Consider the following 27163-nt stretch of genomic DNA (forward strand, 5'->3'; position numbering starts at 1 on the left):
CCTTAAGAATGCTTTTCTGCTGTAGCTCCTGAACAAAGAAAACTAAGGAGGGAAACCAATATTCCACCCCCTTAATCATCAGTTCAACAGCCAGAAACTGATTCCTACTTACGTAATTCACAAAACCTTCCACTATCCACTCAGCTACTCAATACACCAACCCCAGCATTCTTTAAGTAAGAGCATGGAGGGGATGGGTCCCAAAGAAAATGGTATGTAATCTAGTGCATCTTGGGCTCTAGCTAGGTATCCTTAACATCGCTGAACCCTTCTCTTCAGAGGGTTACCTGGCCTCTAGGCTTGCAATTTACTGCCACATTAGCTGCCTACTTTCCTTAAACCTAAGTCTCAGCTTCATATTGCTCTGGGTTTTTTCTTTCCTTTTCTTGTTGAATGATAAAGAGCTATAGAGCTCTCCAGCTTCACTGGTTCTAGGTGGTACTTCTGCACCTGGGTCAGAAAAGCCAATATCTTAAGCCCCTATATCATTTTAATGTTACTACTCCCAACAACCAAGCAGTTCATTCAGATTGGCAATTCCAAAGCAGCATTCCTTGATTAATATACCTTCCTTCTCTGGATCATAGTCATTGAAAAGTAACAACCAGTAAGGACAATCCTAGTTTTGGAAAAATTTCAGTCATTTACCAGCAAGGCAATTTATCCAGACATAATCTCCTTAAACACAATCTCCTTAGAAACCATTACAAGTCCCTTCCCTCCTTCCTACCAGCAAGAATTGCTAGTTTAGACCACAGATTGGCAAACATTTTCTGTAAAAGGCCAGAGAGAAAATATTTCAGGCTTGTGGGCCATGTGGTTTCTATCACAACTACTCAACTATGCCATTGCAAAGTGAAATCAGCTGCAGACAATACATATACATATATGAATCAGCATGTTAGTATTCCGATAAAACTTTATTTATAAAAAATAAGCAATAGGCTGGATTTGGCCCACGGGCCATAGTTAGATTCAGAAAAAATAGGCCTCACATAGTAGGGACTCAATTAATGATTACTGCATAAGGGGATGTATGTAGGCATCATTGCTAGCTAGTATATTTAGCCACGTGTGGAGTATGTGTGTATGTGGTTGAGGTGAGATAGTCATGGGGCAAGCAGGGGTAAAAACCTTCTAAAGACCTTCTGCAAAATGTCTCTTCATTTCACACTTCCAGTCAATTCCCATGTGAAGAGCAGCACTAGATCAGAAAGGTCTCCATCTTTATTCCCTTGGCCTTGATTCCTCTTGGACTATTAGAAAGTCTTTAAAATTCCCATCTCATCATATTCTACACAGAATCACCACTCTAACACAAGTGTAATCATATTACATCCTTAGAATATAGTAGTCAACTATATTCTAAATGGGATCCAAATTTTTAGCCTTGTTTTTTCAAAAGAAAATAATGAAAATGTCTTACCTTCTATTCCCAATCTAATCTTCTTAAGACCCCGCTCCTTCAAAACTGATTTGGCCACATCTCTGTTTTCAATGTACTTGAAAAATCTATATAATTTTGTGCTATAAATAACTGAAAACAAAAAGACAAAAATATTTTCTTATTAACATCAAAGTACTTGGAGATGAAAAATTTGTCTTGATCATCAAAGGGGCCTGACAACCCTAAAAGCCCAAATAATGGATGCAGTGATGCCAAAGGATAACTAGCCAACATGACAGGACAATTCAGTACAGTTAATGTATAAGCGAATGTCTACTTAAGTTGAAATAAAAGCTTTAATAACCAATCATGGAACCCAATCCATAGGAAGAATCTCCTTCTGAAAGATATATCATACACAACTTATTGACAAAGGATCTGCCCCAATTTCTTCAAATAAGAGAACTGAAAGAAGATATCAATATCACATCATTATCAAGCAGGCAAAGTAGAGAACTTTGCTATAATGCCTACAAGGCCTCGCCTGAAAGGGAAAAAACTGCCTGGACAGACAGAGTACAAAATGGACACATGTTACATTTCATGGATTGAGCAACTATTAATAATTCCCCCAAAAGGCAAAGACCCTCCCCACAAACTGTTTTCCATTCAGGCAAACAGCCTCATTTAATACTGATGTTAAAAATGGCAGATTCGAGCATGTTCTGCCTAGGTTAGTCTGTTTAGAGCAAACTGGCTTTGCAAAGGACAGACATTCCACTGACAACACGTTGAGTCTTCCAAATGTGCTGAGGACTTCAAGGAGTTAGACTGATGGACCTTCCTCGCCTTCTCTCTTTCAGGTGGAGTTATCTCCCTTAAAAGGTGAACTGCAAAGGTTTTTTCAAAAAAAGAAAAACACACTCACAAACCAAACATGCTGGTTTAAGAGCCAATAAAAGGAAAATACGTATACAGATGCTACTAATGGGGTAAATTTGTGATTATTACTACATCCTTAAGGTTACTGATATTTTAAGATAAAGATTTTTTTGACATCTCAGAATGGATAGTGTTATAATGTCACATTTAGGAAAATCAGGCTGAAGAGGCTATCTCTGTCTCCTCAAATGAATCTTTAGGTTGAAATACCTTGGCACAAAATAAAACATATTTAGACTAAATCAAGTAAAAATGTTTTCAGTCCTTTTAAGCTTCAAAGCTTAAGATAAAAAACAAGAAAACAAACCAAAAAACACTGAAATGGAAAGCTCAATAATTGAAAAGGAAAAGCCAGGGAAAGCCTTTATCACTGGAGTGTCATTTCTGTGTTCTATGGTGGCCTCTACTCTCCTGGAGTCAAACCTTTTGAAAACTAAAATACATATTATAAGTTTATTCATTCCTCCTTCTTAATACAAAATAATTTAGTATATTTCTTTTGATTTTTGGTAACCTTTCATTTTTCCTGTGTTTCGTTCAAGTTTTTATTCCACATATTATTAGAGAAAACCATTGTCAGCGAAGAGCCTAGGAATGAGGAAACAGCAATAGAAATGTCTGTTACCACAACTGTCCACAAAAGAATCACAACACTCATTTAAGTGCATCATGCAAAGAAAACATGTCGCTGTAAATTCTGAAAAGTGCTACCAAAACTTGTGTAAAAATAATCTTTGGAAAATCTTCAGAAGTCAAAAAGAATACCACTTGGAGTCTGTTTTGTTTTGTTTTTAGAAAAGGGTAAGTAAAATGAAAAAATCAGAGGTTAAAGGGTTTTTGGTACTTTCTATATTTCTGTACTTTTTACATAAACCCTAATCCTTACCAAGTCAATACAGACTGGAGTACATACAGAACAAGATGTTGGGCTATTTTACCTAGATCCTCAAATCATTCTTCCTCAAATCATTCTTTTAACTCTATCTTCTTCTCAATCTATGAAATCAAAAATACTATATTGGGTTCATCAAGAAAAACAATATAAGATAAATTTTCTGGGGCTGGCCCCGTGGCCGAGTGGTTAAGTTCGCGCGCTCCGCTGCAGGCGGCCCAGTGTTTCGTTGGTTCGAGTCCTGGGCACGGACATGGCACTGCTCATCAAACCACGCTGAGGCAGCATCCCACATGCCACAACTAGAGGGACCCACAACGAAGAATACACAACTATGTACCGGGGGGCTTTGGGGAGAAAAAGGAAAAAATTAAAATCTTTAAAAAAAAAAAAAAAAGATAAATTTTCTAACAAAAAAATCAAAAGGCTCTAATCAGAAAAAGCTTGGAAGTGCAGTAAGAAAAGTTTGGTCGTTGCTGTTCAAGATACATTGTTTTGGTCAGAAATAATCTAACTACAGTTCCACAAGGCTTTCTGAAGGGTCACTGGATCCTCCAGGAACACATATGATATTAAAAAAGGAACATCGTAGCACTTAAAGTCACCTTCAAAAACAATTAGTTGAAGCCTCTCATTTTATATACAAATAAAAATTCATCTAAAAAAAACCCAGCTTATTTTTTATAATCTACTATTCTAGGATCTACTTCTCTAGAATGCTTCTAAATGCAAGAAAAAAAATCCATCAATATCCAGATACTCGACAAAGAGCAACCCATTTCTGTGCATGACAAGGGTGAGCATACTTTTTCTGTAAAGGGCCAGAGAGTAAATACTTTGGGCTTTGCGAGCCATGCGGTCTCCATTGCAACTACTCAATTCTGCCACTGTAGCACAAAAGCAGCCATAGACAATACGTAAAACTTTGTTTATAAAAACAGGCAATAGGCTAGATTTGGCCCACCAGCCATAGTTTGCTGACTCCTGGTGTAGTCAGGAGTTCAATGTACTTTCTTTATAAAAACTGTCCTTAGATTAGCGTTATATAAGAGATAAAGAGAAAATGTGTGATGATTCAAGAGAGAAAACATGCCACAATACATACTTTGTGAATACTCTTCTCCCATCTGTGGTGGATACTCTTCATCCCAATCAACCACATCATCGTCCGTAAGCACCACTATGTGGCATTCTCGTTCCCCACTCTGAGCACTAGCTACCATGAGAGGCAGGATCATTTCTTCCAGATAAAATTCAAACTGTCTACGAGCACCATCATTTGATAACTCATGCATTAGTGCACCTGAAACAAAATCCACAAAAATATCCTGATTTTTGAAGTGACTGATGAGTAAAAGATGAACAGAAGCAACACACAAACAAAACATCTAAGATTAGTTCAGCATCTACTTTGGCACCCTACAGACAACACAGTGGTTATTCTTTAGTTGACAAAACTTCTCCTGGGAAGAGTTCTTATAGAACTGTAGAATTTTACAGCAAGAAGGGCCAATTAAAGGGATCCAACACAAGCCCCTTCATTTTACACATCATGAAGTATTTGCCTAAGGTTACAAAACTAATTTGCAAAATCAGAATTAAATCCTGACCCTGCATCCATAGCCCAAGGTTTTCCTTTTTTTTTTTTTTAACTATATCATGTCACCTTCCATCAATATATGCAATTATATCTTAAAGTATACCTTAAATAAATTTTTCAAATTATCCATATAACTAAAATAGCTCCCATATTCCATCTCCCACATATTTTCTTTATCAGAAAATTATTCACAAACAGCATTAACATTTCAGTGTACGAAGAGGAGTGAGATGAGAAGGGTCAACTGACATTGGGATAAGGAAGTCAAAAGGCAAGCAAAATACAGCATGGTAGACATTACATGGCAGATCTCACCCTAGAATTGAGAAGGGTGAAAGATACACTGCACTTCACCCTCCTTAAGCAAAGACATAATGAACAACTTCAACTTCCCAAATACCAGCCACAAACTCACCTGCACTGCCCTGATCTTTTATTTCTATTTTAATGGCAATGTCTTACTATTACCTAAGGCTCTACTATCTCAAGAACTACTGGGAGGGTTAGAGAAGGATACTAGAACTCAAATCTATAGTCTCCCAAGGGCGAGTGTTTTTCCCCCTACAACATGTTGTCTAATTATATAATAACTACTAATAATAACTAATAAATGATTAAATAATTAACAATCTATATTATTTAGCCATGTTTCTCTCTAGGCTGGCTACTTCCAATTATGATTTTTTAAAAATTCCCTTTATAGCCAAACTCCTAGATGTACCAACACATTGTCTTTGCCCTAACTTCTGAACCAGTTCCAATCTGGCTTCTGTACTCACTACTCCTCAAAACTGCTCTCACTATTTTAGATTGTTAAAGACAATGGACATCTTTGATGCCAATCTTACTTGACCTCTCAGTTCAATCTCTTACAGGGACCACTCCCTCCTTCTTCAAACACTCTCATCCCTAAGAATCTCTGATACCGTTATCCCTGGTTTTCTTTCTCTTCTCTGGCTGTTTTTCTTCAGTCACGTTTGCCAACTCTTTCTCCTCGAGCTGTTCATTAAATATTGATATTTATCAGGACAATTTTAAGTTCTTTCCTCTCTCACCTTATGTTGACAATTCCCAAATTTATTCTACTAATTCTGCCTTCTATATTCTAGATGCATTATATTCAACTCCCGTCTGGAAATTTCCACTTGGGTGCCACCTCACTGGCACCCCTAACTCAATATATCCAAAATTGAACTTAATCATCTCTGCCTCTACAGTGTTTTCCAAATCAGTAAATGGCATCACCATCCACTCAAGTTGTCAGAATCATCACAGAAGAGTGCTAGGTATATGACAGGCACTTAAATATTTGTAGAATGAATGAATGAATCCTTGATTCCTCTTTCATCTCTTGATTCAATCATTCCCCAAGCCCTATCAAATCCACCTATTAAGTGGTGGTTAATCTTGAATTGTATCATTTCCCTCTCCGGAAGATGCTATTTTGCAAAGACAGTTGCAAAATCTCTTATGCCACATGCTTTTCTGCAATGTGACCCTGACATCTCCTCCCAAGAGGTGGAATCTAATTTTCCTCCCCTTTAATCTAGGCTGGTCATAGTGACTTGCTTATAACCAGGGAAGCATGGCAGAGGCGACAGTCCATGACTTCTAGTTTTGTCTTGGTCTCTCATTCTCCAAATGCTTCCTCTCTGAACCCAAGCCTCTGAACCCTCTGAGAAGCCCAAGCCACAAGAAGAGGCCACATATAGGCACTCTGTTTGACACTCCTAGCTGAACCCAGCCTTTGAGTCATGCCCAGTCATCATAGACAGCAGACACGTGAGTGAGGAAAGCTCTAGCCTTTTGAGTCACCTCAGCCCTTCGATTCTTCACAAGACAAGGCCTCAGACATTGTGAAGCCACCTCTGTCGTACCCTGTCTGAATTCTTGACCCAGAGAACAAAAATGGTTATATTTTATGCTACTAAGTTTGGAATGGTTTGTTATATAGCATTAGTTAATCAGAATACATTCTACCCCCATTGCCCCCACCAAAGACCAAGTCATCACTAACTCTCACCCAAACTACTGTAAAACCCTCTAATTACATCCCCTCAACATTTGCTGTGTCCCTCTGTAATTCATTTTCCCTACGGCAGCCATATCTAATTATACCTACCCTCTAGTTTAAAACTTATATGGCTTGTACTACCCTTAGAATAAAAGTCCCAAATCCTCAACTTGGTCCATAAAGCCCTGTTACGTGAAAAAGAGAGCAATATATCAGTGTGCATAGACCTTTAAAAAAATTTTTTTCTTTAAATACTATTCATATATTGGTGTCTCCCACATATAAGTATATAAGTCCTCTAGCCACTCTTCCCTTCTTTCAGTTCCCTAAGCATGTCATATTCCTTCCAACTTAAGAGCCTGCACAAATACCATTTCTGCTGCCTGGTATAGTCAGCTTCTTTCCCTCTTTGCTCTCAGCTTTAATGTCACTAACTCAGATAACGATTCTCCACAGCCCCTTTTACCATACATGTCTCGTAGCATCTCATTTCTACACTGTATTTTTCATAGCTTTTCATTACTTGTTGAATGCCTGTCTTCCCCACTAGACTGTAAACTCCATAAAGGCAGGGACAATGTCTGTCTTATTCATCACTACATGGACTATATGCATGGAACTCATGAAAAGCCTGATTAAGAAGGGGAAAAAAAGAAATTACAAGTTAAAGAGTAAACTAGAAATGCATAGCTGGTACTTAGGAATTAGACACAAAGAGTTGGAAATCCACAGTGTATAGGTATATTTGAAGCCACAGTGATGAATGGCATCACTTAGAATAAATGTATAGATTCTGTGAGAAAGAAGGCAGCTAAAGACAGAAAGTAGAGAATGACCACATTCAGAGGATAAAGGATCAGGGAGCAAGTGAGAGAATAAGAAGCAGAAGACCTAAAAGAAGCATGTCAAAGAACAAAAGGAAGAGAGAGTCAAGAAAAAATGGGTGACTTAACAGAGAAACTTAAAGGAAATGCCTTTAAAGACAAGGATGCCAGAAGTACCACTAAAAATATTCTAGCCAATTCAATAAGACAAAAACGATATTAAAAAGTGTTATTTATAACAAGGTCAATTATCTACCAAGAATATATGAGAACCAACTGATAAGCCATGAAAAATAAACAGAATTCTGTTAGATGGCTACACACAAATAAACAAAATTGAATAATTTTCTTATATGTTAGCAGTTAGAAAAGTCCAAACACAACTAGAACGAAAATACAAAATATCAAAGAATAAACTTAACAAGACCAGAGCAAAAATTTAAAAAGACATAAAACTGAATAAACAGAAAGACATAGTAGTTGGAGCACAAGCCAGTATAGTAAATATGTTTATTTTTCTAAAAAATTAAGTTCAAAGAATGCCAATGAAAAGCTCAACATTTTTTAAATGATAATTTTTTGAATGTCCATAGGTCCATTTGAATAGCCATAGGTCAGATGTGAGTATATTTGAACCTGAGTATTACTCCATATAAAGAGAAAAAGACTAATGATACTACAGAAGACAACAACAAGTAGAATAGGGTCCTAAAAAATGCATGAGGGGATAAAATCATTTATTCATCCAACAAATGTTTATTGAGTCCTTACTACATGCCAGGCACTATGTACAGAGTTGAAAAGATATGGTCCCTGTCCTCAAGTTCAAACTGGTTTAATGCTACAAACTAAAAAATAGAGCAAGATCAAGAGCAAGAGTGAGAAAACATGAGTGTCTCTGTCGTTTCAGTGTGTCTAAGTTTCAATGACTCCATAGGCAGGCTCTGCCTCTGATCTCCCTCTCTCAATAGGCTTAGACATAACTTCAATTTTTTTATTTTTGATTATAATCCCATTGTCTCCTACATGGGTGGTGCCTTACTTCCTTGGCCTTCTGAATTGGTGCTTTATTCAAAGTTTAAATTTCATTTTCCATATCACTTTCACCCAAGGGCACTGTATTTTCATTTCTTTTAGCCCTAGGCCTTCATTCCTGAGTTCTGCCCTGGTTCTCAAAACCTCTTCTGGATTAGGCTGCTTACCTGGGAAGAGAATGTGGACACTGAAGAAATTTATAGCCTAGCTGGGGAGCTAGAATTTACCATAGATTTCCTTCACTATATGGTAAGTTCTATGACAGAAGATTGAGAAGTCAGTTCCTCCCTGTACTAATCTTCTTGCCTCTGAACATACCATTCCTTCTGCCTGGAATGCACTTCCTCTTCCCCTTCCTCTAGAAAGCTTCCTCAAGACCCCACACCTGAGTTAGACACAGTTCCTATATGGTCATTTAGCACCTTATTCCTCCACTAACACCATAATATAATGAACTTGTCTGTCTTCCCCAGTATACTGCAAGCATGACAGCAGAGATCTTATCTTTTTTTGTTGCCTTTTATATATCTAATATTTGGTATAAAGTGAGTGTTCAATAGAAATGCAGAAAATGACTGCTATTACTATGTAACCATTAAACAAGTTGTTATTAAAGGATACGTACTAATATAGTTATTCACAATATATTTCCATGTGGAGATATTATAAAACAGCATTACAATATGATCCTTTCATATTTTTTATTTTAATTTACCTTTACTTCCTAATTTTGCTACCTTTTTTCTTTAAAGCAAACCCTTACTTAACACTATGTGTCAAGCACTATTCATTTAATCTTCAGAACAACCCTATGAAATAAGTATTATTGTCTCCATTTTAAGTATGAGTGAACTAAGAAACAAGGTTTTAAGTAAGTTAGCCAAGAAACCCAGGACTCTCCATTCAACAAACATTTGGTGCTCGTACCATTTCTTTTTAAGTTAAGAGAGAAACTTAGATATTTTAGTGTAAAGTGCCATTCCAATATTCAGTAAAGGTACATATTTTCAGGAAAAAAATCATTTTTGGACTCAAGTCTACCTTACAGTATCCTTTTATATTTTTACAGACCATTTCTATCTCTTCAAATTCTATATAGTTTGTTTTAATAAAGTCTATGAGAATCTCTAAATTTTTAGTAACATATATTACAAGTGATCCAGAAACAATTACAAGTATTATTTAAAAGCCAAAGTCTAGGAAAACCATACTACACATATTTTACATAAAGACTCTTACCTTTAATTCCATAACAAATAAATGATACTTGACAGTGATGAAAGGTAAACTATGTCCAAAGGATTACAGAAATAAAATCCACAACATCTGTAAAAAGTTCTAGTGTTTTTTTATCTGACAGTTACCAAAATTCAACATCTAATTTTTTGAGGTTAAATTAAAATGATCCCATGAATAAAAAAAATAAAACTTGAAGTCAAGGATCTATAATTAGAATAATTAATATTCACGTTCAATAATTAATGTTCAACCAAAAACAGTTTTTTAAGATGTGAAAAAAACAGCAACTTTGTTCAAGTTTACAGTTGTGTGCTCCAGCTGTCCAACTATTTGACTTTAAACTTTTAAATATCATTTATAAAGAAACGGATTCAGAGGTGGACCATCCACTTCTTTGTCCCATCTATTGATATTTTTATAGAGGCTTTAAAGAATGTTTGGCAAAAATAAAATGGTACTTAGGAACAAACTTAATAAGACTATTCATTTTCAAAGAGTTAGATCATTACGGAGAATGAAGCAGGACAGTTATATTGAAGTATACACTAGGTGCCTTAAAAACTTAAATAAAATTTTCCATTCACAGTTTCTAACACACCAATCTTTGAAAGGGTATGACACCACTCTGCCAGGCTAGTGTTGAGTTTAGGTAATGAAGTAAACATAACCATATGTGTGGGACTAACACAAGGCTATAACCACATGTAGGAAACTTTTTAAATGGCTTCCCACTGTATATGGGATAAAATGTAAGAACATTAGTGTGGATTAAAGACCTGCCATAATCTGGCCCACCTATTTATTCCCGTCTCCTTCTGGTCCTGATATAAAGTCTCTGTTCCAACTAGGTTATTTCCAAAGTATATCTTTGGCATCTTCACTCCAAAAATCTCAGCTCTTAGAATGACCTACCTACTCTACTCTTTCTAAATCATTCCTATTCATTCATCACTATCTGTCTCCTCTGAACTCTTCCTCAGACCCTGTAGCCCACAACGACCTCTCCTTCTGAACTTCTCCAATCATTTAATACCCAAGCCAACATTTGATAATGCTCATATACTATTCTGACTTTTCTGTGTATAATCACCTTTTTTTCTTAGGCATGGCATAACAGTGAAAGGAAGGGATCCTCAGGAGGTGATGGGAGAACAATATCGATCAACAAGTTAGGATTCCAAAGTTGCAGACTTTGCTCTGAGATTATGTTTGAAGTTCTTGGATGAAGTCACTTAACCATTTGTATAAATGTGGGCTAGTATTCAATTTAAGATCTTTAATGACAAATACCGCTTTTGAGAATTATTTGTATCTTCCATACTGGATTAGGATATTATCTCCCATGGTAAGTATAAAAAAATTATAAATTTTTGGTTGATGTGATGTTAGGAGTAAAGCCAAACACCACACTCGTCCAAAGCCAGGGCTCCCCAGCTGGGAGACAAAGATCGGCAACAAAAGATGAAGGGAACAGTCAAAGAGGGAATCTGGGAGAGTCCATCAAAAAAATGCATTATTAGAGTTGAAAAACAGTTTTGGAAAATTGCACAGGGAACTTATAAAGATCTCTGTAGACTTCCACAAATAAGCTGCACGGTACTAGAATGCTTTACAATTCAATTAAACAAGTAATTGAAGTCTAGATAAATAGCACGATTTCTTTTCAGGCTTCTCATTCCAATACATTCTAACTCTACAGACTACTCACACACCAAACATTATACTTACTGAGATCTCTACATTTAATAGTACTATATTCAAAAGAGATACAAAGATAGTCACATGCTTCTCTCAGTTCAGGAATAGATATGCCATCAGGACAACGGATTATTCCTGTTTTATAGTAATCCTAAAAAAGAAAAAGGAAAGAATGCAAAAAACATGTGGAGCATGAGGTAGCCAAAACTTATTATTACGGTTGAGCTAGAAGCATTTTCAAAAGTACTAGCACTCTGAGATTTCTGAATTGTGGAATTTTAAAGTTAGGTGGGACCTCAGTTCACTTAACCACTTTTTCATTTTACCAATAAGAAAAATTTACACCCAAATGGCTTCACTGACTCATCCAGTCATAGAATTATTTAACAGCAGAGGTAAGATTGGAACCCAGGTCCTCCCATTACTTACGCATCTCTTCTCTCTACTATATCATACTAATTTATATGTATTTTTCTCCTCTAAAAGTTATTTTTCTATATAACTAAGATAAATTTTTAAAACTGTTTTTAAAAAGGAAGCTGAATTACATATTTTAAGTTACCTTAAATATTACCTAGAGAACAGAGCAAAATTTGTGGTTTTTAGTAAAGAACTTCAAAGTCATATCCAAGTATTAAAATACGTAAAAGAGAATGCACAATTAGATATTCTTCCTCCAAATACTATCCTTTGGTATTTCCCACATTACTACATCATTAGTAATTATTTCTAAAATCTACTTAAAATGTTGTTAAGAGCTGGTCCCAGAATTACAAATAAGTTACTCCACAGCTGAGTCATAAAAATTTTTCTTACTTGTCAACTCAATTAGAGGTCAAATGAAAGTATGGACAGCTGAGAAAAACACTTCCCAAAAAATTAAGATCTGCCTCATTTCTTGAGGTTCAGAGCTACAGTAACACAATTTTTAAAGTCGCTGCAGTGGAAGCAAGACATCTTCTGGTACTTGTCCAAGTACTAACAACCCAATCAAATCAACTACTTTTCCTGTCTTGTACCTCAGGATCCTACCTCCCCTCTTCCCCCAAAACTATTTGAGGAAACCATATTTTCAGACTGTGGCATAAACTGTCACACACTGTAAATCAAATCTTTATCACTAATTTGAAATTACAAGTAGGGATTCTGTAATACTAATTCAAATGTTCCTCAAAATAAAAGGTTAAAACCTCAAAATTTATGGTTTAAAACAAAGATGTTTTTAAATGTTCTGAAGTGTTCATACTTGCTGGTTATGTACAATAAGTAGCCATATGCTCAGGGAGCAAAAAATGATCAACTTATTGTATTTAAGAGAATTAAGGTGGGAGAAGTGAGATGACTCCAACAATGTTACCACTAAACCTTTGAAAGAACTGCCTGTGCAAGCATAAGAAATGAATCATCCCCTATCCTAGCTTCCCAAAAGTCATAAAATTCATTTATTTATATCATAGTATTTTTATGTTCTAAAATAAAGATGCATTAAATGGTATTTAAAAAAAACAATATCCTGCACACCTCCATTGAGATATCCAAATAGAACTCTGCTTGCAATTCAAGTAACAACCAAGAAGGGGTCATATGATTAATTTAATAGATAAGAAACAAGAACTTACCAGAATAGCTCGAAAGACAGTGGAGCCAATTCCCTCTGCCACCTCATACTCTCCCTTCTCATTAGGACGTGTAAAGTTATGTTCTCTGCCAGATCCAAACATCCTGTGATAGCAAATAATTGAGAAATATATCAATAGGATACTTCCTTCAAAAGGGAAAGTTGATTCCATGTACAAAGGTGAAAAGGAATTATAATTTAAGCATTCAATTAGTTCAAGAATTTTTATCAGAAATTTATTCTGGCAAATGTAATAAATGAAAGAATATTAAAAATATTTCCTTTTTGATGAGAGGGAATAGTAGTATATATCCCCTATAAGTAAGTAAAATCAATTGATAAAATTCAGAAGCTAAAGAACTTTCCAACACCTTCTCCCAGGGTGGGGGGTGTGGTGGGCAGATCAATAAATCTTGGTAAAAGGTGATTTTCCTTTTTTTTTTAAAGATTGGCACCTGAGCTATCTGTTGCCAATCTTTTCTTCTTCTTCTTCTTCTCCCCAAAGCCCCCCATACATAGTTGTATATTCTAGCTGTAAGTCCTTCTGGTTGTGCTATGTGGGATGCCACCTCAGCATGGCCTGGTGGAGCAGTGCCATGTCCACGCCCAGGACCCGAACAAGAGAAACCCTGGGCTGCTGAAGCAGAGGGCGAAAACTTAACCACTCGGCCGTGGGGCCGGCCCCAAAGTTGATTTTTATGCTAACCTTACCAGAAAGAAAAAAAAACGAAAAGGGAAACCATGTTATCTGTGCCTTTTCCTTCAAACTGCTATCTTCATTGCAAAGTTTATGCTATAATGCAGCACATACAGTAACCTAAACTACAAAAAAATAAAATAGTATAGGCAGCTTAGGTTGTTTTACTTTTCACAATCTTAACTATAAATGCAAGAAATCTTGCTCAAAAGTCTTACACTTGCATCCAGAACTGAAAAACAAGCAATCAAATACTGGAGTAGAGAGGAATGAAGAAGTCAAGAGGAGAATGAAAAGTTTAAATAAATGAGGAAAAAGCTGTAAATATTTATTTTTACATAAGGAAAATACAAATAAATTTATGTTTTTTCAAGTCATGTTGTTGGCCCTTTAACAGTAACTACTTAGAAAAGAGGCAATTTGCAAAATATGTTCTCCAAAATGAAAAGTTTAATGTTACTGCCCCCAAGAAAATTTTTAAATTGTGATTAAAGGAAGTCAAACCTCTGAATTCAACGATACCACCATTCCTAAAGTAAATATAGCTGATCTAAGTATTCTGCTCAACAATTTCCCAATTTAAGTGGTTTCCCCTTTTGTTATAACACAGAAACTTATAAAGAACAAAGCTTTTTTATTTCAAAGTTTCCAAAAGAATGCCAACTGCTTTTTACAGATCCCATGAATATTAATTTTCATCCCCAAAGATATGCTTTAGTCAAGTGACATGAAAAGAAGCCTTCACTGATGTTAAAAAAAAAAAAAAAGACAGTCTTTCAGGAATCAAATGTCATGCAATTTTCTGAAATACATGAACTTTTTACAAAAGGGGAAAGCTATACTTTTCAGATCAATATGGATACATACACACACAAATCTTCTGGGTTTTGTTTTGTTTTTCAAAAAAAAACATAACTGAAGCAAAATATCAAGCATCTACTTTTTTTTTTTTTAAGATTTTATTTTTTTCCTTTTTTCTCCCAAAGCCCCCGGTACATAGTTCTATATTCTTCGTTGTGGGTCCTTCTAGTTGTGGCACGTGGGACGCTGCCTCAGCGTCGTCTGATGAGTGGTGCCATATCTGCGCCCAGGATTCGAACCAACGAAACCCTGGGCCACCGCAGCAGAGCGCGCGAACTTAACTACTCGGCCACGGGGCCGACCCCTCAAGCATCTACTTTTTAACTGTGTTTATTTAAAGTCTAGGTAAAAATATAAAGTATTAACAGTGTCAAGTCATCCTCCTAACAGCTTCCATCAATAATCTTCCCCTATACTACTAAAAGTACATTAAAGCCTATAGTTTAAGTATTTTTTTTCCTCACAGATGTAAAGTCTAGTGCCAATGTTAAAATAAAATATTTATCTACTCAAAATGTACACAGTGTCATATGCTAGCATTTATTCTGTATTTAGGGACACTGACACATACATACAAAAGCATCCCAAATAGCTACTCATGTGCAACCTAGAAAAAAAGCCACAAGTTTTTTACCTCATGTAAACTTCTATTTCATTTATATGCCCCTTCATTTTATATTAAACAGAAAAGATACTAATTTTACAATTAAAAGGTATTTGATCCTAGTTTTGGAAACACTGAAAAGTCAAGTCCATGTTGTCTATTAACATTTTTAGATTGTGGTTCCCAAAACTACAAACTTTACATGAATCTATTACTCTAGACCAGCACAGCTTAGAAGATGACTATTATCCCGCCTTAATTCCACTAACTACTTGTTAATAACACTCTTTTTTTAAGTATTTATATCAAATTGACAACTCATGCTGACTTTTCAGCTAACTAAACTGTGAGTTTTTCCTCTAAACAATACTGATTCTTGCTGTATTTGTGGTGGAATCTGGGAGCCCCAAGGAAAGGAAACATATTATCACTGTTAGATTCACCTTGTTAGATACAATCCATGGTAACAACCTGTAGAGATCTTTTAATATTCAGTTTTCATTAACTAATATATTTGCTATTCCTACTGGTACAGCAAAGATCATTAGAAATAAAACCAAGTTCAAAATCTGGCTCCACCACTTTCTAGTTGTATTAACTTGAGCAAGTTATTTAACCTCCAAATCTCAGTTATTTCATCTGTAAAATGGAACACTACATTCCACAGAGAATTACTATAAAACTTAAATGAAAAAAATAATGTGAAAGTGCTTTATAATTAGTAATAACAAAGAACTGCAATAATACAAACCTGCCCAACATTGTATTCGGCTGTGCAGTAAAAATAGATGGATCTACAACAAATCTAGTGTTATCCACTATTAGCGTTACTCGTTCTGACGTTCTTACATTCCGAGCTCCTTCTTTTGCATTTTCATATACAAACACCATCTCCCCAGATGCTTTACAGCTACCATCTGAACTGGACTGACTGCTGTTTCTGCTGCTGTTCCCAGCACTGGTGCTGGAACCATTTGGAGATGCTTTTTGAGGACGAGGGCTGCTTGGACGAGAGCAACTGTGATCTTTTTCTCGTTCTAAAATAAAGATGTTAAATACAGTTATGCAAATTTCTTCTAAAAATTCAAGAACCATATATATCTTTTTAAAATTTTGATTCAGAAAAGTTGTTTTAAATCACAGTATTTCTGCTTTTTGACTTCAAGTAACATTTTCACAGAATGCCATAAATATTAATTTATTTCCCAGGAATAAAACCTAAAACATCAAAATGTCTTCTAACATAATTAACCTTTGTAGACTTTTAAAAAGATGTATAGCTGACTAATGTTGACTCAGACTAAGATCAAAATTAAGGTAAATTTTCTGTTGCTATTCTACTTAAAAATATATAGAAACCCAAGGAACAGAATATTCTTACAAGTCAAATAAGTGAGCATTGAAAGTTAGTAAAAGATTAATAATTATCAATTTAAACTGTCCTAAATACTAAAAGTATTAAAACTATTCTGAGAACACAAAGTACAAACCTTGGAATCTCACTATGTTAACAAGAGCATTCCAAAACCTGCAATTTATCCCACAAAAATAAGGTCCAAAGGAAGAAAAAAATTTCACTCAGGACAGCAAGGAGTATTTATTTTTTCAAATGACTTTTAATGTCTACTAAATAAAGTGGCTTTAACAGCTGGTGATATACTGCTTTCTTTTCATTCTCACTTTTGTGGAATAAAGCACCACTACAAATTTTATAGGATCATAGAATTATTATCTATAATTTTAATAGGTAGGAAATATTGTTAAAATTCAGAAAATTATCTTTAGATGTTGCAATATTCTACAAAGGGGAAATTAAAACTAAGATTTTGTGATAAATTTCCTTTAGAAGCTAGAACACTAAACTTTAAAGGTGACCTAAAAATGTACCTCCATCTCATCAGTTTCATCTGCTTTTGCCAAATTCCTCCATGACTCAGGCTACTGAGAACACTCTGTGCAGCTTTACTGACTATATAATTAGGTTTGCTCTATCTTCAGAGATACTTTGACACCTCCCTTTTATTTCCTGTTTCCACAATGCTGGTAGCATCCCAAAAGCAAAATCTGCTAAAGTAATAAAATAATGTATTATATCCTCCTATTCTCTTCCCAGATACTGAACTTTGCCTATAACAAACTGTCAACTCTTATTTAAACTTTTGTTGAGTTTTGGCTTATGAGTACTAGTCTGACTTTAAGGACCTACTTTGATATTGACAACTCCTATGCATAATTAGACCCTAATATAAATGATTTTGATTTATAACAGATAATCAGAAATTATCTCATATAGTAAGTCAAGATATTTAATTTGCCCCTTCCCCAAGGGAAAATGAAAACCAGCAAGCTCACACTGCTTATTTACCTCCGCTTCAGACTGGTGCTTTATAGTCACACAATGTATTACCTGGGGTAATAACGTTCATTTATAGTAATGAGTAGTAAGGAGGAAAAAGATCTGAGCTAGCTGCCAAGAAAGCAAAACACTTCATACCTTCCCTTTCATATTCTATCTTTATTAATAAATTTAAAATATTGCCAAAAATCAAAACAAATTACTCCATGAGGGTTATTTTAGCTTTCATTTCTTTTTTTAGGTTGATTAAACCAAGGTTTCCTATCAATAATTTACTCCAAATTATTTTAAAATAAACACTGCTACATATATCAACTTAAAAGATTTTTAAAAATCTACATATCACAGTTTTAAATTTAAAAATCTACATATCACAGCTTTTCAAATTATTTCTCTTATAAGACTGTCCCAGACTCTTAAAAAAAAAGTGTCATTTAACAAGTTGTTTTTTCACAGCAAGAACCAAACTAAGCTACAACAGAAGCAAGTGAATGGAAATAAGAAGTTAATCTTCCCCTGATGTATTAGGCACAATTCATTGTCATTATTACTTTAAAAAGGTAAATACATGCTTTAAAAAACTATTGGGAAGGTTAGTTGATTTTACATACCAACATGGTGCTGTCGTGTTGGAGAAGTAACATTTCTAATACAAGGAGTGAGCTGAGATTCTGTTCTTTCATGAGATGAATCTCTCGATCTGTCACTTGACCTTCGTCTATCTCTTGATCTCTCATGTCCCCCACTAGCACCATGTAGACTCATTTTGGTGTGGTTGACAACTCCTTTAGCAACACGTGAGGGAGTACTGATAAGTTAGAAAAGAAAATTAATCATAAAATAGAACATGAGAGATCACAAACAAATTTAAAGAAAAAAACAATTAACATAAAACTATCCGTATTTTGAAGTGCAGGAATCAAATGCCACTTTACAACTCTGAAACCTAATTTACCTCAAACTTATAGGTTTTATAAATTCTAGAACACTATGAATTTTAAGGTCACATAATCCAACTCAGTTTTCTAAGGTTGAGAAAACTAAAGCCCAGAAAAGTTAACTGACTTTTGAGTTAGTAGTAGAAGTAGTAGTAATAGGAAAAGAGACCACTCAGATGTCCTAAATATTACTCAAATGTCCTTTTGATTTCTTTGATTGTGAGGGAAAAAGAGAAGGAAAGAGCACCAGCTTCTGGAACTCTTAAAAAACTGAGGAATAGGGCAAGGTAATTGGTCTCCCTGCCAAATAAAGCCTACATGCTAACTTCAGTCAATTCATTTTGATTTTGATTGAACTCGTTTCAAAATTTTTGAAAAGTATTTCCCTAAAAAGCTTAACTGCACTTGTAAAGTCACAGATTTTAAAATTTTTATACATCTTATGCAGAATAAATTTGCCCATGAGAAGTGAATAACTGAGAATGATGATTAACTAAAATAAGCTAATTGACAGAATTCATTCACAAAATTATTTATTTAAGTGATATGTACCAAGGGTACAATGCTGTGCTACAGGCTAGTAGAGAAGCTCCCTCAAGGAGCTTTTGATTGAAGAGTAGCAGTACACAATAACAAATATGTAGAAATTTAAACAATTCAGGAGTTATCCCAAATTTCAAATATAAATGACCAAATATATCTCAAATATATAACTAATAAATGAGTGGTAGGTCATAAATGCTTTAAGATCTCAGAGAAATAAGACATCACTATGAATTAGCGTTAGTCACAGGTGAACCAGGCACTGACAAATAAGATTTCAATAATCAATACATTGTAAGCAGGAAAACTGCTGGGAACAAAAATGAGAGAGCCAGACCTAAGGCATTTTGGAAATTTACTATCTTATACATACCATGGCTTATGATTTAAAAATATTAAAGTGTTTTTAGAAACAGAAGGAACTTCACGGCTTTAGAGTAATAATGACTTAGAATTAAACGGTCTTTTAATACTTAATTGCTCAACATGTTAAATGTTACTTAACATTTTAGAACCTTAGTTTCCTCATCTGTAAAATGTAGATTCTATTTACTTTCTAAGGTTAATATGAGGATTAAATGAAATGTAATTAGCTGACCAGCCGTACCTGGCACAATACAATCACCCATTAAATATTAGTTTATTTGGTTATGACAGATGAGGATATTAAAGTTTAAAATTACAAGACTTGCTCAAGGTCACACAGTAGTTAGTAGATATGCTAATAACAATGTAACCTAAGTCTTTTGATTCATTCCAGTGCCCCCTCCATAATATTACCGTGCTCTCCTTCACCAAAACAACACTCGTTAAAACTTAACTATTCTGATGATTCAGTTGTAAATCCTGCAGTGCTTCAGGGTCATCTTTTCTGCTGGCTTATTAGCTATAACACTAGTTTTGTTATTTCAGTCATTTCTTTTATTATAAAAATCAGTTATCACCTCACTACAACAAACTACAAAGACAAAAGACAGGGCTGACTTTGTATTTACCCTAAGCGTTACTTCTAGGGAAATAAAGGTAACCTATCAGCCTTTATCAGTCATTTGTCTCTCACACACCTAGAGAAAAAAAAAAATTTCTACTCCCAACTTCTTCCGAGTGAAAAAGATCAGGAGTAGAACTACCTCCTTGGAACATAATCTTTTTCTTCAAATAGAACACATCAAAAGATCCTACGGCATTCACGTTAAAAACCTTAGAGTAGAAACAATGGAATTTCTGGCTCATGTACTAAAGTAGAAAAAGAAAAGACTCCCTACTAATAGAACAAGTATTATATGTTGAAAAAAATAACTCCTCAAATTATTCTAGCTGCTAAGTTTTAAATGTGCTAAGCACACTTTCTAAACATGAATCTAACTGATAATGGAGAAGACACAAACACAACTACCACTAAGGCAACTGCAGGATAAATGTTCAGTGTTTATCCTGAACAAGCCAACTGATTAACTGAAAAAGCATTTCCAGCAGACATCTCTGTAGCTGAAAGATTAAATACTGCTAAGTATTCTGCTGAAATATTGGCTTCATTTCTAAACTGTTTAGATTTTAAAACAAATGCAAAAGGTGTCATCATATACGTCCATCCTCTCTTTTTATTCCTAAATGTAATGTACTCTGGATCAGACCTTCAAAATCAGATGTCATGGAAGACTAATTACGTCCTACTCTATTTAATTAAATAATTTTAGATCAGGAAAGCATTCTAAGGACAAAAATAATTAATATGTGCAAAAGAAAATGAGGACAAGCAAGTTCAGAGGAGACAACCATGTTTCATGTTGCATTTAAAAGAGTTTGAGGGGCTGGCCCCGTGGCCGAGTGGTTAAGTTCGCGCGCTCCGCTGCAGGCGGCCCAGTGTTTCGTTAGTTCGAATCCTGGGCGCGGACATGGCACTGCTCATCAGACCACGCTGAGGCAGCGTCCCACATGCCACAACTAGAAGAACCCACAACGAAGAATGCACAACTATGTACCGGGGGGCTTTGGGGAGAAAAAGGAAAAAATAAAATCTTTAAAAAAAAAAAAAAAGTTTGAGATACATGAATTGAGGACAGATAAAGAGATGAAGAGTATATCAACCCCAAAATCTGGTTCTAGCCAAGACAGAGTGACAAAGACTAAATTTACTTTCCTGTCTAAAACAAGCCAAAAAAAATGGACAAAATAAGTGAAACAATGGTTTGCAAGACACAGTATGTCAGGTAAAGAAAGTGATCCTTGATAGATGGAAAACAAATGAGACAATCCCAAGAACTGCCCCAATTACTACTTTGAGGGAGTTTCCAGAGTAAACACAGGGAGGTAAAACCCAGGCAAAAACCTGGTAGACTCTGAGTTAAGGATATGGAGCTGAGTGGTTGGGGACAATAGGTGGCTAGAGTTCTCAGGAAAGAGTATCAGAGAGAGGAGAGCAGCACAGAGAGAAAACCTCAGAGATCTTGCAGAGTCTTCCTAGAATATTGAGCTGAGTACCAATCAGCACACACGTGTGAGGAAACTACTGCAGCTGAGGAAAGAACCAACTCAAAGGATTAGAGGAAGCAGTGCCCAGGACTTACACAGGGGCAGGAATGAGACCTGTTCCCTCCAGTCAGGCTGGAAAGCTTCATAATGCATAGGGCTCTGTGGAGACAATCTAAAGGGTCTTGGCTCTGAAATAGTAAATAATTAGATCTAAACTGAGCATTGCTCTAGTCACATCTAACAAATCTTAACAGCAAGACCTGAAAGAATCAAATTGTTTCCAAGTAACTAAAACTAAATGCTAAAACAAAGCTCAAGAATATTTATAGAAACACAAAAATATCCACCACCCAAACAAGGTAAAATTCATAATGTACAGCATTCAATAAAAAACCACCAGGCATACAAAGAAGCGGGAAAACATAACCTATAAGGAAGAAAACTCAATCAAAATCAACCCAGAAGTGGCACATACGTTAGAATTAGAAACAAAGCCATTAAAATAGTCATTATAACCATATTCCTCCAAAAAGTTATGAGGAGACATAGAAGATAAAAAAGATGCAAACCAAACTTCTTGAGATAAAAATGATGATGTCCGAGGTGAAAAATACACTGAATGGAAGATTACGTATTACAAAAGATTCACGAACTTGTAGACACAGCAATAGGAAATATGCAAAATGAAATAAAGAGAAAATAGAAAAACAGACTACAAGTGAGCTGCAGGTCAACTTTCCTGTTGTTAGCGCCATCAAGTTAATTCCAACACCTAGTGACCCTGTGTACAGAACCATGCCTGGCCTTTTTGGGCCATCCTCTCACCTTCCAGCACTGTATCAGACAATGCTCCACTGCTATTCATAGGGTTTTCATGGCCAATCTTTTTGGAAGTGGGCGGCCAGGTCCTTCTTCCTAGTCTGTCTTAGTCTGGAAGCTCTGCTGAAACCTGTCCTCCATGGGTGACCCTGCTCATATTTGAAATACCAGTGGGATAGCTTTCGGCATCACAGCAACACGCCACCACCAAAGTATGACAACCGATGCGAGTGGTTCCCTGACCCAGAAACGAACACAGGCCAAGGTGGTGAGAGCACCAAATCTTAACCACTAGACCATCAAGGCTGGCTGGGTCAACTTTAAGTCCCCTAATATAGGTATAAATGGAGTCCATAAAGGAAGAGAGGTGGGGAAGAGAAAAAATATTCAAAGAAATAATGTCTTGAAATGTAACAAAAACAACAAACCCATAAATGCAACACACACAAACACATTTTAAGAAAAAATAAAAAACAAAACCAAAAACCCTGTCACCCACGTTTGTTAGAGCCAAAAAACATCTTTCAAAAATAAAGGGGAAATGCATTTTCAGACACACAGAAAAAGATCTATGAATTCATCACAAGCAGAACTGCACTGTAAGAAAAGTTAAAGGAAGTCCTCCAGGCAGAAGAAAAATAATGCCAGATGAAAATATGAATCTAAACAAAGGAATGAAGAATACTGGAAATAGTAACTACATGGGAAAATATATGATATTTTCCTTATTGTTTAAATCTCTTTAAAAGATTAAACAATAATTATAACAATATAGTACGCTGTTTATAACATATACATATGACTACAATAGCACAAAGTTTGGGAGGAGAGAAATAAAAGTACACTATTGTAAGGCTCTCATTCTACACAACAAATGGTATAATATCACTTGAAGGTAGACTACGATAAATTAAAGATGTATGTTATAAGCTATAAAGCAACCACTAAAGCAAGGAAACAAAGAATTACAACTAATAAGCCAATAAAGGAGACAAAATGAAATCATAAAAAAGATACAATTAATCCAAAAGAGGGCAAAGAAAAAAGGGGAAGAATGGGGAAACAAGAACAAATGGGACAAAGAAAATAAACAGCAAGAGGACAGATTTAACCTTAGCCAAATCTATAATCACATTAAAGGTAAATGGTTTAAGTCATAAAAGGTAAAGATTATCAGATTGGATACACAAGCCAGACCCCACATATGCTGCCTATAAGAAACACACTTTAAATATAAAAGTACAAAGAGGTTCAATATAAAAGGATAAGGAAAGATAAACCATGTTAACACTAGTCGAAAGAAAGCAAGAGTGGCTATATTAATATCAGACAAAGTAGTCCTCAGAGCAAAGAATATTACCAAGGCATTTCATAAGCATAAAGGGGTAAATTCATTAAGAGTACTTAACAATCCCAAAAGTTCTTCTGCCTCATAACAGAGCTTCAAAATACATAAAGCAACAAGTGATAAAATTACAAAGAGAACTAGACAATTCCACAGTTATAATCAGAGATTTCAATACCCCTCTCATAATATTTAATAGAAAGAGCACATAGAAAATCAGTACAGATGAATAAAATTTGAGCAACACTATCAACTGGCTTGGCTTAATTGACACGTATAGAAAGTTTCACCCAACAAGGGCAGAAAACTTATGCTTTTCATGTGTACACAGAACATTTATCAAGACAGACCATATTCTGGGCAATAAAACAAGTCTCAATAAATTTAAAAGAATTCAATCATACAAAGTATGCTCTCTGATTACAATGGAATCAAATTAAAATTCAATAACAGAAAGATATCGGGAAAATTCCCAAACATTTGCAAATTAAACAAGACCTTTCTAAATAACCCATAACAAAGAAGAAATCAGAAGAGAAAACAGAAAATTTTGAAGTGGAAAAAACCCAACATATCAAAATTTGTGGAATGGCATGATATTATAGTAACAGTTAGGGACCAAATTATAGCATTAAATGCCTGCATTAGAAAAGAAGAAAGGTCTAAGAAAAATCATCTCAGTTTCCACCTTAAGAAACCAGACAAAGAGCAAATTAAACCCAAAGAAAGTAGAAGATCAGAGTGGAAATCAAAATAATAGAAAGTAGAACAAAAAATTGGGAAAATCAATGAAAAAAAAAGCTGGTTCTTTCAAAAGATCAATGTCTAGCTACACAGACTGGGAAAAAATCAAGAAGATATAAATTACCAATATCAGAAATGAGAGTTGACATCACTACAAAGGTTACATATTAAAAGAATGAGAGAAGAATATTATAAACAACTTTATGCAAATAAATTCACCAACTTAGAAGAACTGGATCAAATTCCAAACTACCAAAATTTACTCAAGAAGCAGATAAGGTAAATAGCTCTATATCTATTAAAGAAATTGAATTTGTAGTTAAGAACTTCCCTCAAAGAAAACTACAGGTCCAGATGGCTTCATTCATGAATTCCACTATGCATTTAAGATAGAAATAATAGCAATCCTACATAAACTCTTCTAGAAAATTGAAGAAAAGATATTATTTCCTAACATTTTATGAGGCTAGCATTACTCAGATACCAAAACCTGACAAAGACATTATAAGAAAACTATAAACGTACATCCCTCAGAACACAGATGCAAATATTTTAAATAATATTTTAATAATTCAAATACACCAATATATAAAAACGTTAATACATCATGACTTAATGGGATTTACCCTAAAAATGCAAGAATAGCTGAATATTCAAAAGTCAATATAATTCACCATATTAACAAATTAATAAAGAAAAAATTTATATCTCAATATAAGTAGGAAATACATTTGACAAAATCCAAAATCTATTACCAATTAAAAAAGAAAAGGAAAAAAACCTCAGCAAAGTGGGAACACAATGGAATTTCATCAGCTGGATAAAAGATATCTATGGATATCTTAGATATCTACAGCCAACATGGTACTTAGTGGTCAAAGACCAAATGTTCTGCTCCTAAGATCAGGAACAAGACAAGGATGTCTACTCTCACCACTTCTATTCACCAATGTACTGAAGAATCTAGCCAGAGCAATAAGGCAAGAAAACAATATAGAAGGCATCCAGATTGGAAAAGAAGTAAAACTGTCCTATCTGCAGACAACATGATCGTCTATTGTAGACTCCAGTACAAAAAGTTACTAGAACTAACGAGTGAGTTTAGCAGTCACAGAAGACAAGATCAATATTTAAAAATCAACTGTTATTTCTATATACCAGCAACAATGAGAAACCGAAATTTTAAAAATACGACCATTAACAATGACATCAACAAACTGAAATATTCAAGGATAAATCCAACAAGAGATGTGAAAGACCTGCAGGCTAAAAACTACAAAATATTGCTGAGAGAAATTAAAGAAGAGCTAAATAAGTGGAGTAATATACCATGCTCCCAAGTCAGAAGACTCAGTACTGTTAACATGTCAATTCTCCCCAAGTTGATCCATAGATACAACATAATTCCACTCGAAAACCAAGCAAGCTTCCTTGTCAAAAGTGACAAACTTATTCTAAAATGGAAATACAAAAGATCTAAAATAGCCTAAGTAACTTTTTAAAAAGAACAGAGTTGAAATACTAACACAACCTGATTTCAAGGCTTATTATAAAGCTATAGGAATGAACACGGTGTGCTATTGGCATAATGACAGACAAGTAGATCAATGGATCAAAGAAGGACCTACATACACATGTATGGACAACTCATTTTCAATAAGAGTCCAAAGTCAATCCAAGAGTCTTTTCATCAAATGGCACCGAAAAGAATGGGTATACAACGAATATTCCACTTCCAGCACCTCTGGGAAAAGAAAAAGAACTCTGACCTAAAGCTCGCATCATACACAAAAGTGAACTCAAAATAGATCCCAAACCTAAATCTCTAACCTAAAACTATAAAACTTCTAGGGGGAAAAAAGCACAACTCACTTAAAAATAAACTGATATCTTGGATTATATCAAAATTAAAAACTTTTGCTCTTCAAAAGACACTGTTAAAAGAATGAAATGATATATCTGATAAAGGACTTGTATCCAGAATATACATAAAAGACCAACCATATCAAGTGTTGGTGAATATGTGTATGAAATGGAACTCTCATTAATACTCCTGGTGGTGATGTAAGATAAGAGCATGACTTTGGAAACTGTTTTGGAAAACAGTTTGACAGTTTCTTAACAAGTTAAATACACACTAGCCATGTGATCCAGCCATGCCATCTTACGTATTTACTCAAAAGAAATGAAAGCCTATGTCCATAAAAAGATACAAACATTGTTAGTAGCTTTATTGGTAATAGCCCAAAACTGGAAACAACCTAAATGTCTATGAACAGATGACTGGATAAATAACCTGTGGTATATCCACACAATGGAATATTACTCAACAATAAAAAGGAATGAACTATTGATACAAGTTAAAATACAGATCAAGCTCAAAATAGTTATGCTGAGTCAAAGAAGCCAGATGTCCTCCCTTCCCAAAAAAGAGTACATTTACATCAAATTCCAGGAAATACAAACTAATGTACAGTGTCAGAAAACAGATTGGTGGTTGTCTGGGCATGGAATATGGGGGCTGGAAAGGGAGAA

General features: G+C 35.0%; 1 protein-coding gene across 7 annotated transcripts in view; it reads right to left on the bottom strand.

Moving 5' to 3' along the window:
• Positions 1–27163, bottom strand: part of BTBD10 (BTB domain containing 10) — a 70115-nt gene that overhangs the window by 604 nt on the left and 42348 nt on the right. For 4 of the 7 annotated variants that reach the window (XM_014844145.3, XM_014844147.3, XM_014844144.3 and 1 more), the window contains 6 exons: positions 18379–18575; positions 16163–16448; positions 13251–13353; positions 11662–11782; positions 4327–4524; positions 1427–1537 (listed from right to left, as the gene is read on the bottom strand). In XM_014844145.3, the coding sequence (XP_014699631.1) occupies positions 1427–1537; positions 4327–4524; positions 11662–11782; positions 13251–13353; positions 16163–16448; positions 18379–18575 (1016 nt within the window). Of the gene's footprint in view, positions 1–1426; positions 1538–2161; positions 2278–4326; positions 4525–11661; positions 11783–13250; positions 13354–16162; positions 16449–18378; positions 18576–27163 lie in introns of all 7 variants that reach the window. The other 3 variants (XM_070491164.1, XM_070491162.1, XM_070491165.1) reach the window with 2 other exon arrangements.

The sequence above is a fragment of the Equus asinus genome, chromosome 20, assembly GCF_041296235.1.
Source record: "Equus asinus isolate D_3611 breed Donkey chromosome 20, EquAss-T2T_v2, whole genome shotgun sequence".
Taxonomy (NCBI): domain Eukaryota; kingdom Metazoa; phylum Chordata; class Mammalia; order Perissodactyla; family Equidae; genus Equus; species Equus asinus.